Raw genomic sequence first — 16,730 nt, forward strand, 5'->3', positions numbered from 1 at the left:
GCTTAGAAAGAAAGGGTAGTTCTGGCCAAGTGAGGGTTTCTCTCCATCAACGAGGGAAAGCACCGACCGTCCGAGTCTGCGCTGTGGCTGGCACCGTTGATAGCCGCGGTCTGGCATGACTACTCGATTGCTTCTATATCCACGGAGTTTCCCTTCTGTGCTGTGCTCCGAGCCGCTTGCTTATACCCAGTGTCGTCGCGAGTTGAGCTAGCTGTGTTGTGGGCAGTCGGTCCCATCCCGTTAGGCCACCTCTTGCGACGCGGCTACTGTGCCGCGGTAATACTGCTATCTGCATTCTCTCACGCCCAAAGACGGTCTCAAGCGGGAGGACAGCGTGTATATCCCTATCTGCCTTCGCCTGCGGTCTGTGCCGTTTGTGTGCAGCGCAGAGACGGTGGTAAAATAGTCGCCGTTGCTGAAATTGCCCATAGTAGTTGCTGCTACTGGGTGACCTTGCATATGTCTGCTGTATGAGTCGTGTGACGGTAGACTACTCTTGTTGCTGCTGGCGCAATAGTGTAACCACTATCGCGACTGTGCTATTGCAGAGTAGTTGCCGGCTTAGAGTGGTGGTGGCGAGTCAGGGATTCGCTCCGGTAAACTCGTAATTCGAGGCAGTTGTGTGCGTGAGTTGTCGTGGTGTGGAGAATCTGTGAGTGTGGTGTGATTTGAGCCTGCTGGGTATAATCGTTGCAGTCGTGTCAGACGCGAAATTCGAACGTGCCACTTGCTCATTAAAAGGTAGTTGGTAGGGAATGATGCTCGGGGCACGAGTGATCGCGGGTGCGGTAGGTGCTGGTGCCGTCGGATACCTCAGTTATAATCTGCTTGGGGAGGAAGGGAACCTGAGCGTGCCGGGTATTTCTACCTTATACGCTGCCAGTAGTTTATCTACGGTACCGCCCCGTACGACGTTGTCAACACGCGCTCAACAGATTGAGGCGCTTAAGAAAACGAAAGAATATGATGTGCTGGTCATTGGAGGCGGAGCGACAGGCTCGGGGGTTGCACTTGACGCGATCACGCGTGGCCTGTCGACGGCACTTGTCGAAGCGGATGATTTCGCTTCTGGAACATCATCCCGGAGTACCAAGCTAATTCATGGCGGCGTACGCTATCTTCAGAAAGCGGTGTTCAATCTAGACTACGAACAGTACCGCATGGTGAAGGAGGCGCTGAATGAACGCGCGAATTTGCTCAGAGCGGCGCCCCATCTCGCGGACGCACTGCCGATCATGCTGCCGGTCTACCGATGGTGGCAGGTACCTTACTATTGGGTGGGAATTAAATGTTATGATATGGTCGCCGGTCGACAGTGCCTTAAGAAGAGCTATTTCCTCAGCAGAAAACGTGCCCTCGAATTGTTCCCGATGCTCCAGGAGGAACGACTTTGTGGTGCATTGGTTTACTACGACGGAGCGCATAACGACTCACGTGTGTGTGTCTCATTAGCACTAACAGCGGCAAAATTTGGAGCCAACGTTGCCAACCACGTTCGGGTCCTTAACCTCATAAAGGACAAGGTGCGTGTGTTTTTTGAAACAGTCAGATCACTTGCATTTACGGAAATTGTGCCAATAGCAGCAACAGTATGCACCTTGAGCCTCTCTTGTCCTTCGGGCCAGCAACGTTTAGTTATAGTATCAACCAGTGTTTGTCTCTGCGTCGTACTTGCGTTTTATACTAAATTTACTTAACATTGTTTTGTCTGTATCTATCCGTCTCTCTTGCGCACCACGGGTCACGCATACTGAACGGGTTCCTTCGTTAGCCCATTGTTTTGTCTTATTGCTGTGCGGTATTCTTTTAGACGGTCACACTGATCTTGGGACACAGGTTAGATACAACTAGACAGAACAAACGCTGTAATTTGGCTGTATGCCAGGTTTTCACTTGGCGGTCAGGCCCAGGTCGAGAACTGTTTAGACACTGAGAGAGATGGTCGTGATAAACATTTTGAAAACAGCTTGAATGTTTGTTGTTCAAGAATTACACATAAACAAGCAGATCATGTTATCAGAACATTTGTTTAGATATAGTTATTGCACAATAATAATAGTTAAGGACCGTTAAGATACGGAACAATAGATCACTTTATATTTGACAGGTCGTGATTATATAACAAGAATTGGCCATTTCGAATTAATTTACTTGACTGCTGTGGTACACATCGCTTGACATTATGGTCGGTTTTACCGCTGTCCTCCTCATTAGACATGATTGCTTATCTAAAATTGCAACAACGTTGTGTGATTATTCTTTTATGAATTGTGTGAATTGAAGAGACGTTGCCCCTACTTCCAAAAGCCTGGTATAATCGGCCCCACATGTCTAGCCGTTGCTTGTCGATTCTTGTTCTACTTATTGGTTTATAAATATAGTTAGCGTCTGTTTGTTTTCCTTGTACTCAAATCTTTCCTTCATTGAATTGACATTTCGAGGCTAAAGGATACCATGGCACTGCAAAGGCCATTTCCTTATTGGAAGCTAGTTCTATCAGAATTCAGTCGTTAGGTAAAGTTTTGCCTTCCGAACATTTAGCTATATGAAACACCTGCTAGTATGGGCTTTAGAAACATAAATTATATGTGTGTAGTATGCCGAATAATTTTATGAAAGTATTTATCATTCACTGCATTACTCCTAGTAGTCCGTACACACGATTTCGCTTGTTACATTTCGATTAGTGTCATTACTAGTTCTATTAATTTTCGTAGCAGAGAAATGCGAATCAGGCAGTGTAATTAACCATATCTACCCTATGGCATGTTGATATCCTATTAGATATTACGGTCCATATGATCCGCTCGTGGGTATCTCTTCCAAGCTGCGCTGAGACGAGATCAGAATAAATAAGTCCCATTTACGTCGGTTTGTGCGTGCCTTTATTAACTAAATTATCTGCCTTTTCAAAAATAAGTCGTCGAATCGAAATCGTCTCATACCTTATTTAACTTTACTCTTGACTGACGTTGTATCCTTCCAGACGTTTGTACTTACCAAATTTTTTTAGTTCTTTTATTAGTTTAGTTGTATATACATTCGAATTGTAAGAATTTAGGTACTCATTATTCGATTGGTCAACCACTAATAAAAAAACATTAATGAAAACTATCTTTTTTTTTGCTGACACAGTTAGCTCAGTCATTATAGTCCAAAGCTGAAATTTCCATTATCGTCAGTTGCTTGTATTGGGAGCCATGGCCGAAAGCACGGTTTCAGTGCGTAGCGGTACGTAACTACCCATCGACCATCGCATTGCAATCCTCAAACCAACAATAGCGTCTCTTAAGTTGCATGGTATATGCCAATGGTGGAGTTTGAATCAGTCAACCTCCGTCGGCTCACGTAACTATTATTTGCACCTGCAAGACGTCAGTCCTGCGGCGCTGTAGATTACACATTCTATTCGTTGCACGTATTGCACTTATTGAAAAATTTTTCAATAGAAAATATAAAGTGGTGCTTTTCAGCGAAAATGTGATTTTCAAACAGTGGGGACGGAGGTTTTAAGTGGGAAATTCATTTACTAAAGTCGCCCAACTTCGGATCAGTATTCGGAACTTTTAAATTTTGATGGCTATCGCTGTTTAACTTATTCATGTCCTATTCATGGACTAAGGACTAAGGTATGGTTTAAGGCCAGAAGAGATAAATTATCTCTTCTGGCCTTAAACCGTACCTTCACTACAAGCGACTCAAGACGAAGGCCTCAGATGTCTAGAGCCTGACTTTCTAGTTAATCGTAAAACACCAGCAAAGACGTCATTATACTCGGAACTTAATTTTTAGACGGTTAATTTTTGCTAAACCTTCCCCATCATTTTCCTCGCGAAATGTTATTATTCTTATGTTGCTATTTTATACAACGATACCCTTATCGAGCTTGACTATTATAGCACATTTGCACATTACAGCAATTACTTTGATTAGAATAACAGTAGGACCGGTTCTCATTTGGAGCATAATACTGTTTTATGTGAGTGGCCTATTGCAATTATTTAATTTCGTTTACCAGTCACTATGCACCTACTGCTACGGGCATAAACCACTGAAATATATTATGTTATTGTTTGCAATAAACATCATAGTTTGGCTTATTATCAACATTAAGCGACAAATCGTCTCAGGGCATGTACAATACGGTAGCAGTGCTTGAAGGCTCCAGCGCAGCACTTCAAAACGCTGACTTACGACTGTTACAATGTCAACAGAGATGGCCAGTCTAGTTATTGTGTCTAAGGAATCATCTTCTAGCACATAATCGTTGAAAGTATAATTGGATTAGACTAGCACAAAATTATCTGGAATGAAGGACACCACGAAAAATCGCCCCACTGTGCAGCTGGCGTAAAGCTATTCGACCTTTTTTTCGTCACAGGTAAATCCTTTGATAACACCGATATTTTTTGGTTTGTAAAACCTCAAAAAAACTACAACTGTTCGTAAACTTTAGTTGATTGAGCGTAAAAGTTAGACCATAACTATATGCGTCTTCCTATGAGTTCTCTATGAGACTTCTTATGAGACTCTAGAACTAGTCTACCTAAGAAGACCTAATAAAATTTATCGATGTCGACAGAAATGTAAGAGAAAAAGTAGTGCAATCAATATTGTCGTTACGTCAAACAATGACTGTGCATGCTGGTGATAGCTAACAGGTTGTGTCAAGGATTCATTGAAGGTTGCTTTGAGTCTGACCGTTCGCACTGATGCGTTTGGCATTCTGTGGGGTATGATAAGCCGAGTCAGCCGTTATAGCGTCTTACATCACCACGAGCAATATTTGTACTGCATGATCCAATGATTGACCTAAAGCACTGCTGCCTAGAATGGCGGGCAAGGACAAATGAGTCCTGAGGAGGACACTGTAATACACCTTCCATTCTTGTCGTCGTTTAAAAATTCTATTTTAGTCCACTTTTTTGCCATTATATTATACATTTAGCGTTTGGACTTCTTGAACTTGGAGCGCGGGACTTCCTTAGGTCCTGAACACTGTGATTAGAGTGGCTAATTCCATCCGTGCTTGGTAATGCAGTTTAGTGTAGCGTCACGTCGATCTCTCGGAGTAATTTTCCACTACGGCGAACGTACGTCGATCAGTCTCATTAGATACTGAGTGCAGTGAATAGCTGGAAAGGGTATAGCTGAGGGATGATCTATGCAAGTTATGATACTGCTTTAAGAGTTTGTGAAACGCGCATCCTCAACTGATACGAAAAATATATGTAAAGGCCGTTTAAGTGTGGCTTTCTCTAGAACGGGAAGATTCGGTGTAGATATGCCGTAATGGATAATGCTACAAATAAAAGCTCAGCCGTTTCATTCATTATCGCCATATTTGCCTTTTGACATAATATAACATTAAGGTCTGAGAATTCCTATTCGATGACCTTTCAAATCATTATCATGACAACCTATATTTACCGAGCAGTCCGAAGTGACGTTAACCGAAATAGCTTTCGGAGAAATTAAGATGGTTCGATTATCCGCAATTAGTGTCCACCAATCTATTTTTAAAGCATTCTTCTTTTAAATTCAAACGAACAAATGAAAACGAATATATTACTAGCTGTTTTGACAAAAATCGTTCGAAACGATGATAGATTGATGAGCTGCAGATTTAATTAGATATTTTTAAATTAGGTGACATAGTGCTGTGCGTATTGGCCATATCACACATAACCAGAAGCGTATATAACATGCCACGCTCTACCTTTCGGAAGCTACTACTTAACAAAATTCTTTCATGTCCTAATAAAGGGACTCAACAAAACAAAAGGTAATGTCAGGCTTCAATATATTGCCTGAGATGAACCGTTTGTTTTAGAATGGCTTGCATTGTTTTCCATAACGTTATATACGTCAAAGTAGTACTCAAATATTTTCATGGTCAACATTGCAACTGGCTAGACATAATTCAAATTGCTCGTTATAGAATATATCACAGCCGATGGGCAGGGCGTGTCATTTATAAATGATACAGCCCTTTCTAGAAATTCGTTATAAAGAATGCCCTTTAGTACTTCGGCGAATACTGAATGACTCGCTATCCCGCAAGGTCGTATCGCATAAACCAATTCGCGTAGTGTTTCGCGTTCCTATGATTACCGATACACGCCTTGCCCCATAGGTATATATCAGGTTGTGCCAGATGCCAAGGGTATTTCGATGAAATCCTGTGTTAGATTACTCTTAGCGGACGGTATTAACAATTTTCACGTTATTGGTTTAGAACGCTTTTGGAGGTGGTTGAATGCTTTGGCTGTAATTGGAAAGTGAACATTAATAAGGGATCGATGCTGGCTAAAAATGGAAGATGGTTGGTTTGATACTCCATTGTGGAAGTGTTTCCATACAGGTAGAAATTCAGTGAATTTTTCGTATTATTCCCGTAGATAGAGTTGAGTGTCTGCAGAACATTTGCAAGATGGGGTTGCCAAAAGTTGACTTAAAGGAAGACCATCGGAAATCCTTTTGATATATCCTGCAGTGTAATGTCATTTAAGTTCGCAATATAATCATTTTGAAGATTGCTGCAGAAAACAAGCGTGGGCAAATTTAAAGCTTCCCTTGCTACAATTAGTAAAAGCCGAGGTGTGTAAATTGAGCTAGAAACACAAGTACACAAATCGATGCAATATAATTCATATAAAACCAAAATCGACTTTTTAAATTTGTTCGAATGGCACTCATATGGACATAGCATTCCGTTCACGGCGATTTTTCCCATTAGTGGATATAGTGGTTACGCTGTCACTCTCTAGTGTTTTTGCTGCAGGCTCTTGAGCTGTCACCGTTTCACTTGATCACAACCCTGAACTGGCCACGTGTGTGATGGCCCATGTATGTGATCTATCTACGCTTACGTATCCATGTTTACTATTGCCTACAGATATCTGTATTTACTTCTCAATTGGGATTACGTTGCGGCTCAATTCTGAGAACCTATTCGCAAAGGTTGTCCTTGTGCGCTATGAGTCAAAATCTTGCTAACCCTACCTTTACTACGATAACGGTTGAAAGCTATTGGTTGTACTGCTAAGTCGCCTGATTTTCGCCCACCTGTTTAGCAAATGCAGGTAATTTTTCGCTAAAAAACGTCGTTAACAAGTAGAAGCGATCACGCCCCGCGATAATGAGGCAGTGAGGTGTCTGCCGATGAAATCTACCGATACCCGAAACGCAATTCCAGCCTAAATGTTAGTTAGGAGACATAGAGAGATGTGGATACAATTGGTCGTGTAATCATGTGGCTAAAATTGAATCCAAACTGGGGATCTACTTGTTCTAACTACGTTTGAGTAATTAGAAGTATCGTTTCGATTATAGCTGTAAAAGTTCTGAAATACAGGAATAACGAAAATTATTTTTTCGTTCACCCTGCATATCCAAACACGAACCGTCAAACCTGTTTTTTTCTGAAAACTTACTTTATTAAAAACGCATCTAATCCGTCGTTTAAGACATGTATCCGCTATGCAGGTGACAGAGACAATATGCTGAGCAGTTCATCTTATGAACCATGACATCTGCTTGCTTCTAAGAGTTTTAAAGGGTTTTTTCAGAACGAATCCTTAGTAGAGCAATTTTATCGTTTAGACTATTTTTTTTTTCCAATTATTGAACTTAATGACTGTGTCGTGTTTTAGGGTTTTAGTTAGCGGTGATTTGAAAATGTCTTACTTAGGTACGATTGGAATTATTCAATCGGTGCCTCCTGGGCACACCTAAATTGGGCGAACTAAATTGCAGTCCTTTAAATGCTGTTGCAGAATGGACGAACCCGTGGAGCGGTCTGTCGAGACGAGGCTAGCGGAGAATGTTTTGAAGTGCGCGCCAAGTGCGTTGTGAACGCAACAGGCCCATTTACTGACAACATCCGAATAATGGACGAGCCAAATGTTAAAAAAATCTGCCAGCCGAGGTATGTTTGGAATATAAAAGGCGTATTAGTCGAGTACGAAGGCTACGGTCGTAAAATTTGCTTTTTCAATCAGTCCTTTTCCATGCTAACTAGGCGAAGCCCCACGACACATTATTAAGCCACCGGATTTTTCCCTATCCACGACCGAGCAAGGCTTTCATTCGGTAGGTACTTTTTCCACATGGGTTCCGTGAGAATGGAGGTCGCTTTATATCGAAATTTGTTTTTCGCTCAGTTATCGTTTGGTCAATGTGAAACCCATTCAGTGAAATCTCAAGGCATTCTACGATTCTACAAAAAAGCACCCAGTTGTCACGCACTATCAAAATATTTGAATACCTGATATATTGAAACTGAGCGTTATAGCTACGCCGTGAAATCCTTCGTGGAACTTAGTAACGAAATGGCGATTTCACTAACACGCCTACCTGAACATTTCTGTATTTCTTAAGGTGAACTACACTTTCATGAACCCACACAACTTGTCATAAACACAGCTTGTATCGTCTACGAAATGTTGAAGCCACTTTGAAAAACAGTTTAATGGGCAGTTTAAAGGCATCCCAATTCGAAATAACAGTTCTCGTGCCATTGAAAAGGTTTGCCTCGCTACTTATAACGTATATATAAAACCATTGCTTTTTTTGGCTATGTTTATCTTTTGCAGCTCGGGGGTGCACGTAGTCTTACCTTCGTACTACAGTCCTCAGAATATGGGTCTCCTTGATCCAGCGACCTCCGATGGCCGTGTAATCTTTTTCTTGCCCTGGCAAGGTCAAACGATTGCTGGTACCACAGACAAGCCCTGCGAACTGACTCACGAGTATGTATATTTTGCGATATTATTTGTATTTTAAATGATCAAATTAGTGCTTTGTTTCAATAAAATTTTATAAATTCGCAATCTCTCACCTCAGTGTTACGTTTGACACAGTCAATCAATTAGTTTAGTTCAAGTATTTGTGTTATTACCCAACTTAGCAAAGTTCGCACATAAACTTACGTTGCATTGTTTCTTTAAATTTCAGCCCTGCGCCAACTGAAGACGACATCCAGTTTATTCTTAAAGAGATCCGCAACTACCTCTCGCCGGAGGTTCACGTCCGCCGAGGAGATGTTCTTTCGGCCTGGGCCGGCATCCGGCCTTTGGTTCTCGACCTGAGCAAGAAGGTAAAAGGACGCAAACAGGTCGGTTCTGTACTGGCAATTTGCTCTACGCGATTTTTTTTCAATTTCTGGTACAACACGCACAAAAAATAGCGGAATACTTGGGGGGAAGAGAAAAGGTAAAATTAGATTTGCTATTTACAAATGATATGAAGATCTTGACAGGATGCCCTAAATTGCGATATGAGTAGGCGTTGCGCGATTAAAAAAACTTAGTGTCTATGTAGTTTTAGTGAACCTCAAATATGGTTTACTCATCAAACAGAAAATTAGCCACGTGTTTGCTTTTAAATAGGGCTTAGAAGCTTACAGACTGCAATTTCTCGCAAAAGGATCATATTGAATACGGGGTATTGTGCGGATGTGTCCTGCCCAGTCGACGAGTGCACCTGAAAAATGAGTAATTCGACAGTAGTTAGCAGACGCTAGTAGCAAGCTTTTTTAACTAATCATTCATAATATAAAGAAATGCAGTTTTTTTTTTAAGTCTAATTCTTATTTATAATCAACTTCTATTATCCCTTTCACATTATTAATGTTATTAAATACATAACGTATTGAATTTTAGTCTAAGGCTGGAAAAACGGAGTCCATCGCACGAAACCATATCATTTCAGTCAGCGATTCAGGATTGGTAACTATTGCTGGTGGCAAGTGGACCACATACAGAGAGATGGCTGAACAAACTGTGGACGAATGTATTAAATCACGTAAGTATTTATTAAATAAGGACGATGGTCATTATGAGTAGGATAGATAAAAGCTTTGAGGACAAGTAGAAGGCCATTTAGTTTTTCACTAAATGTAACGTGTCGCTAAGAAATTTCATAAACTGGGTGTAACAATTAAATTTTTGTTGTCCACTACCCTAATGGTGCAGGAAAACCAGGTGAGGAAACACTGAACCCGAAGTATGCGTTTTCGCAGACTGACCACGTCCTACTTGAGGGCGCATCAGGCTGGTCTCCCATCATGTACATTCGGCTAGTACAAGATTTCGGCCTGGACCCCGAGGTCTGTGGAGCTAAAAAGTATATCTAAAGAAAAGCGCAACACTTACTAATAATAACTAAGAATGCAATTAAAATTATTCTGGTTTATAAATCCGGTGACTCTCGCATATAGTGAAGGCAAATAGCCTAGCATTGCTAAACGATTATACGCCCGTATGTTAATCAGTCTCAATCAAAATTAATTATACATACATTTCTTTTTCAACATCTGTGCAACACTTTAGGTGGCAAAACATCTAGCATCAGATTATGGAGATCGCGCTTTTTCCGTGGCCAAGTTGGCTGCGCTGACTGGCAAACGTTCGCCTATTGTTGGCCGCAGGCTTCATGAGGAGTTTCCTTATATTGAAGCTGAGGTAACAAGCTCACGCCTTCTACTCAAACCTTTTACAACTTATACATCATAAGAACTTCACTCAACTAGCTCTCGAGCACTACATAAAGATCAAATTCGCGGCAGTCCAACGCGATGATTCTCACGTAGTTGCCCTATGAACATCACCACATCGGAGTTTGTCCACTATTTGGATTCTCGTCAATTGTATCCTTGATTAGCGGGGTCTAATGCAATTTTTGACTGCGATTCTTAACTCAGGTCCGATATGCCGTCTTAAAAGAATATGCCTATACCGCCGTCGATGTTATCGCACGTCGGCTGCGTCTCGCCTTCTTGCACGTTCAGGCGACCCAGGAGTGCCTGCCGCGTATCGTTGACATTATGGCTGAAGAGCTGAAGTGGGATAATAAGCGAAAGAAGGAAGAAATCGAAAAGGCCACCAAGTTCCTCAATACGCAGATGGGTGGCGCTGTTAACAAGGAATCAAAGGAACAACGATCAACAATGTCCTTCACAAAGAAGGAGATGGATGAGTACATCGCAAAGTTTATGAACATCGATCGTGACCGAAAGGGATACATCACAGTTATGGACCTCAAACGGTATGCCAATATTCCGGGAATATGCAAGTGACATAGCGACCATACATTTGATTTATTATTTAATCTCACTGGTTTTTACAATAGATCTGTGGTTAAAAATATGCGTCCCATTTAACATTTCATTTATGTCAACGAAGCATTTAACGTAAAATATAAAAGCAGGTTTTACAATATCGCTAAGTTTATTTTTCGCTTTATTAAATACGGTTACAGAACCCTGAAAGAATCAGGTGAGGCTCAGGTCAGTCAAGAGCAGCTTCATGAAATGCTTAATGAAGTGGATATAAACAAGAATGGCCAGATTGAGCTCGGTGAATACCTCGAACTCATGTCAGGTCTTAAGACCGGCAAGGTGACAAGCAGCCGACTCGCCAAGGCTGTGGACCGAGACTACGAGAAAAAGCTTTCCGTAGACCGTTCAGGTGGCGGGCTCTAATTTGCTCTAATCAGATGACTCAAAAAGATCTAGCTTTATATTAATAATTAGAATAAAAGCAAAGACGCTGAATCGAGGGGAGACCCAAGCTGGATGGATCAATCAATCTTGAGCGAACTGAGACGCATCTTGTTTTTCAATGGGGCTCTATGTATCTTTGTGTGGTTGCGTATGTAACGCATGAAATTACCTGCCTGGAGACATTTTCAGTCGTATCCAATGATATTTGTATGCACGTAAGGCGTTTTTAGGGATGTGTTAAGATACCAACTGCTTCAACAGAGTCCTACGCGTACACAATTTACAGTATATCTGTTTTGACCCAAGGAAGACAGATTAACTTGCTTTATGCAAGCGTATAATAGAATGTCCTCTGACACTCCCTCTAGATAATAAGTGCATCAGTCAAAGGTTTAGTAATGGTCCTTGAATGTACGGTAGTAAATATGCAGTTGTGAAACCGACATTACATTGACCTCTTAGGATTCTCAGTCAAGCGGCCCAGAAATGTTTGAGGGGCCCAACACAAACATTTTTCATTAACACAGTAAACTACAAATGCATGATTACCTAGTGAGCAATTCGCGTTTGCCAGTTAACAATGTGTATCATTAAAGACACGACTCTCTGGTAACTACAGGGTTACTAGGCTTAGGTAGCGGGAAAGAAACGGTTCTCCACGACCTACCTTGTGTGATAATGGGATCTTGCTGTTGCTTCGATTTCTCACCACTGAATCACCACCAAGATTCGTATATCTGAATTAACCATAGTTAATTCCTAAACAAACTAGAATTTTGTTCAGTAACTGCTGATTCCTATCGTCATAATGTGAGCGTCAGATACTGTTAGCCTACAGCCTGTTCGTATACGCGTAACCTTCATGTGTGTTGAACGATTGGCGAAAACGTGCCAGCCAATTTCAAGATGCCTGCCTCTACATCAAAGGATCTATTAGGCTCATCGTTTGATGTAATCGACTGCCGACTCATTAATTTCGTTGTCTCCATTATTCCTCTTATAGGGGTCACTGCTTTGTTAGGTGAGAGTGTTGACATTACTGCAAAATAAAACAAGCAAGGCGACATACGGTAAAGATATGGTATTAACAATAATGCATATATATATATATGCATGTTTATAGTTACAAATAAGAATATGCACGGAATGTTCGAGGAGATCGAAGGCAGATGACACGAGAACGATGCTTTATCGTCAAGGACGAATGCCAATGATGATATATATAATTTAATTGAGTATAATTTAATATTGGTAGTATACGAGCGTGAGAGATGCATTTGAATAAAGTTTGGACATCTTCGCACCGCAGAAGCCTTTGTTTTCTAAAAAAATGGCTAGAAACGATTATACAAATATGCTCCTCAGTTTAGAAATTATGGTTGTGGATTAACGTTTTTCTAATATTATTTAGGTGACTAAGTATACCTGATGATAAATCAGTAGATGAAAAACAAAAATCCATATTTGGCGCTGTATATATATATATATATATATATATATATATACATATATATATACATATTATAGAAATATCGAGGTTTGATGGGTGTCGACCGGCATTTGACTGATTGGCAGGACGCTATATACCCGCAACTATCCGTAACCAGGAATATTTTTATTGTAACTATATAATTCACTCGTTCACGCTATCGGGCGTAATGCCTACGCCCCACATTCAACTTGTCTGAATATTTCATACATTGTCAATGACACGCCGTTACGAGGATCTCGTAAGCGATACGTATACCCCGCGGATCGTTCAACTTTCCACTCCAGCGCAAACTTGGACAGCAACTATCGTGATTTGTGGGGGTAATGGCGTGGAAGACGTAGGAAGATGGACTTCCAGGATCGAAACGTTTGACGTGGAAAGGTCACTTAAGGGACTCGTATCCACTGGCAAAGCCGGACTTGGGTCTTTTTCCACAGCTTAAAGAACGACTGGGCTTTGGGTCTATCGCGACTCTGGCGGCTTTTCCGGCAGCACGGCTTTAAACCCTAGCAGTAATTCGAGAAGTACCTCGTCAGCTGATGTGCTGCAGGGGATCTACGGCCAGCGCCGTCACGTGTAGCCCATCGCCGCAATGCTGCCACTGTTGTTTTTCGAACTGTATCAAAACAAAAACACATTTCAGCGACATGTGTTGTATATGGTAAAAGTGCCATCTCTGACGGTCAGATTTAATATACTCACCAAGCACCGCGATTGCATCTTCAACTACGAAATTAAATAGCTCAGACCCTTTCCAAATATTTCCTCTGCAAATATGCTAGCGTCACGAGTAAAGAGGAGGACGTTGCCATGTCACAACTCATCTTAAATAAAGCTCCATACGAAGCTACGCGGCGGGCTTAAATCTGCACTATACGGTAGTGTTATGTATACTCATTCAGGACCATGCCTGTGACCTTAAAAGAACAGTAGCTTGTGGTTCACACCGATAAATTTTCTTAGGGAAGAATATGGTAGCATGGCGTGTCCTTCACGTCTTATTTACCGTACTGAAAACATGCACATTTGCCAAAAGTTAACTTCTACCGATCATAAACACATTCGCTAAGTCATAAGCGAGCTATCATCATTTCGGCGTCAATTGTAAATATTGCGCCGTCAAAAATGAAAATTATCGGTTGTGTCGTTCGTGGGAGCACTAAAAAGCAAACGACATCGATTTTAGCTTTCAACTTCAAGGGGCATTGGTACGATTTTGATGACATATGACGCATACCTGAAGTCTACACAAAGTATCGGTGATATATTAGTGTTTCGTCGTTGAAAACAGTGTTTCGTTAACGGCCGTTTTGAGCCTCTGTATTTTTGGAAGCCTTGGCACCCTAACTCGGCCGGGATTTTCGCGTATAGTGTGTTTTAGTAGGACCTTACCAAGTGGCCAAGTTGATATTTTACAAATGACTAGCCCGGGCTTCAAATCGTAGCTGTAACTGAATTGTACGACCGTTATATTGATGATTGTTGTTGATTGCTAGAGATGAAATACACTGATATATCTATTTTAGTTTGTAGCTTCCCTAATCAAATGGTACGTATATGTTTTTAGCTACCGGAACGTACATCTATCTAGACAACAATGGACACACAAACAAAATGGGTTAAAAGTGTCACTTTTGTCAATGACGTTTGCTAAACATAATTACCATCCACTGCGATTGGAGCTTCAACTTCGGATCCAAACCACTAACTAGTCACTTCTGGGGTACTCCTTGTTCAATCTGCAATTAATCTTCAACGGTGTATCAAGCCGTTTTCGTAGATAGAAACTCGTTAGACTGTCGCTTAAATACGCTATATATAATAATTTTCTTCTAGTGGAATTGAAAGTTTGACGTTTAGCGGGCGAAAAAGATGCAGAGCTTTAAAATGGTGAAAATGTTTCAGAGGTATAAAGAAACGCAGCAAGACTAACCGTTTGCTGACCAACTTGATCGGCAGCTGGTATTCGCCTATTGAAAACAGCCGCAACAAAGCACCCAGGTGCATCAAAAATGGCTTTTCGACCAATTTCGATGCGCCTAGATGTTTGTAACAAATTGTTATTTCGAGCTTTTCAAATCTAAACCTGATTGAGAATCTTTCGGTTTAGAGTATTTATTGGATGTCTCAGAATCCGTATGTGCAGTTTTGTCTTCGTGGAGTTTGTGTCTCGCTAATCTTTTTAATATAATTTTAAAACGGCACTTTGTTGTTTGCCGTGACGAGTTTGTTGTTTTGTTCGAAATTGACCTTCACATGGTACCTGGAGTAAGGAATAAGCCTATCCTTGTTATGACGAATGACACACGAAGATTTGCTCCAATTTGAGCGTACCAGCCCATATATATATATACATATGGCCCGTTTAGTAATGAACAATTTTAATAATTATATCTATATACAAGAATATCCATATATATTTGTCCTTTAGAGTATCCATGAATCGAAACTGCTATATATTTCCATAATAGATAACACACACCAATAACCTCGAACCCGCGTTTCCTTTTCAGTTCCTGAAACGTTTCATTTGACGCACAATTCGCAGAGCTTTTTGCCTACTTTTGGTGATCTTTCTAGCATACTTCATATGTTTCCATAGCGTCGTGTTTCTCGATATTAGCGAAGTGTCCTTCGCTGTACGGTCTTGGTCTCAATTTTCTCTGTTCGCTCTGATGGCGCCATGCATAACGTGACTGCTTTCATCACAACGGGCAGGCCACGCTGGGTTGGCAGACACCGTAGGAAAACGCAAAGAGTTTGAAGCTTTAGTGGAAAAAAATGTCGCATTCAGATAAGCCGGACGTGGCACCAATGGTCATTGTAGCAGCTGGACAAATCATGGGGGCAAAACATCAAAGCGCCACTTATAACAAATCAGCCGGATGGTTACGTTATCTAGTATATTCATATACCCTATTCGATAACAATTTTTTTTGCGTAATTTGAAACGAAATCACCGCTCGTCAATTAGGGAGGATTGGATCGATTTTAGTTTTTATGCATTGCAGGTCTGTTTTTACTACTCTTTTTTTTTGGCGACTGTTTGTCGGTAATGAACTGATATGAAGAACCGTGTTAGAAGTTTCGCAAAGTTTCTTTAAGTTTAATGAGGCTTATGTAGATGTATCTTATTAGGCGAATTTGCGATCTACTTAGTCACCGATATGTTTAAGCGGAGCCTTGAAATAAAAGATAAAAAAATGTGCCAAACCAGTATTTAGCCACGTCTTCAGGGTGATGATTGTTGCGTTGTGAAGGTGTTATAGTAGCACTATTTCTCAGTGAAGTTTTTAGTATCAATTTTTCCGATTTAAATACATATGAATACAAATGAAAGGTTAGAGCGCAACGTGGAATCTGTACAAGCGTTGCATTATCATAGACCGCTGTTGGCTTCTAAGTATATTTGAGCGGTCAGAAACGGGCAAGTGCAGGCTTAGGAAGTTCATTCCAAAAACGCTGAAACAGGTGCACCTTTCGATGTACCAACCTTTAAAATCGTAGCGATGCCTGTATATCTTATGTGCCGGATGTCTCTACAAACAACAACTAGGAACATTTTCTGTAAGTTATTATCACTCGATTTAATTCTTGGTCCATCTAGCAAATCAAGATGCGGCCCGCTTAGCTCTAGATCGCGCTTTTTCTCGTTGTGATCCACGCTACATCTTAGCTTTTCGTACGCACGAGTTACCGTGGGCTCGTCATATCACCGGACCACTTTACCTC

General features: G+C 41.1%; 1 protein-coding gene and 1 long non-coding RNA gene across 4 annotated transcripts; one reads left to right on the plus strand and one right to left on the minus strand.

The window, feature by feature from the left end:
* The first annotated feature begins 187 nt into the window (after positions 1-187).
* On the plus strand, positions 188-12,817 carry Gpo1 (glycerophosphate oxidase 1). Of its 3 annotated transcripts, none has more exons than XM_022811811.2 (9): positions 188-1,523; positions 7,779-7,930; positions 8,598-8,753; positions 8,959-9,100; positions 9,666-9,807; positions 9,978-10,111; positions 10,335-10,466; positions 10,706-11,049; positions 11,263-12,817. In XM_022811811.2, exons 1-9 carry the CDS (start codon positions 756-758, stop codon positions 11,483-11,485), a joined length of 2,193 nt encoding a protein of 730 aa, XP_022667546.1. In that variant the 5' UTR covers positions 188-755; the 3' UTR covers positions 11,486-12,817. The 3 variants fall into 3 exon arrangements, with proteins under 3 accessions (XP_022667546.1, XP_086849374.1, XP_086849375.1); XM_086993248.1 differs by lacking the exon at positions 188-1,523 and adding an exon at positions 6,308-6,364; XM_086993249.1 differs by lacking the exon at positions 188-1,523 and adding an exon at positions 7,065-7,085.
* A 461-nt stretch (positions 12,818-13,278) lies between these two features.
* On the minus strand, positions 13,279-16,721 carry LOC147754970 (uncharacterized). The gene is made up of 4 exons (XR_015330426.1): positions 16,492-16,721; positions 14,663-14,748; positions 14,236-14,449; positions 13,279-13,614 (listed from the first exon to the last, which is right to left on the minus strand). It is a non-coding gene; the product is annotated as an uncharacterized LOC147754970 (long non-coding RNA).
* Between the last annotated feature and the right edge of the window lie 9 nt (positions 16,722-16,730).

The sequence above is a fragment of the Varroa destructor genome, unplaced genomic scaffold (assembly GCF_002443255.2).
Source record: "Varroa destructor unplaced genomic scaffold, Vdes_3.0 BEIS01000006.1, whole genome shotgun sequence".
In the NCBI taxonomy this organism is placed as follows: domain Eukaryota; kingdom Metazoa; phylum Arthropoda; class Arachnida; order Mesostigmata; family Varroidae; genus Varroa; species Varroa destructor.

Excerpts from the sequence above, each read along its gene's own strand:
- Gpo1 (XM_022811811.2), top strand. The coding sequence starts at position 756 with ATGATGCTCGGGGCACGAGTGATCGCGGGTGCGGTAGGTGCTGGTGCC. Across the intron at positions 1,524-7,778 it reads TTAACCTCATAAAGGACAAG|AATGGACGAACCCGTGGAGC; the intron begins GTGCGTGTGTTT and ends ATGCTGTTGCAG. Across the intron at positions 10,467-10,705 it reads TTCCTTATATTGAAGCTGAG|GTCCGATATGCCGTCTTAAA; the intron begins GTAACAAGCTCA and ends TTCTTAACTCAG.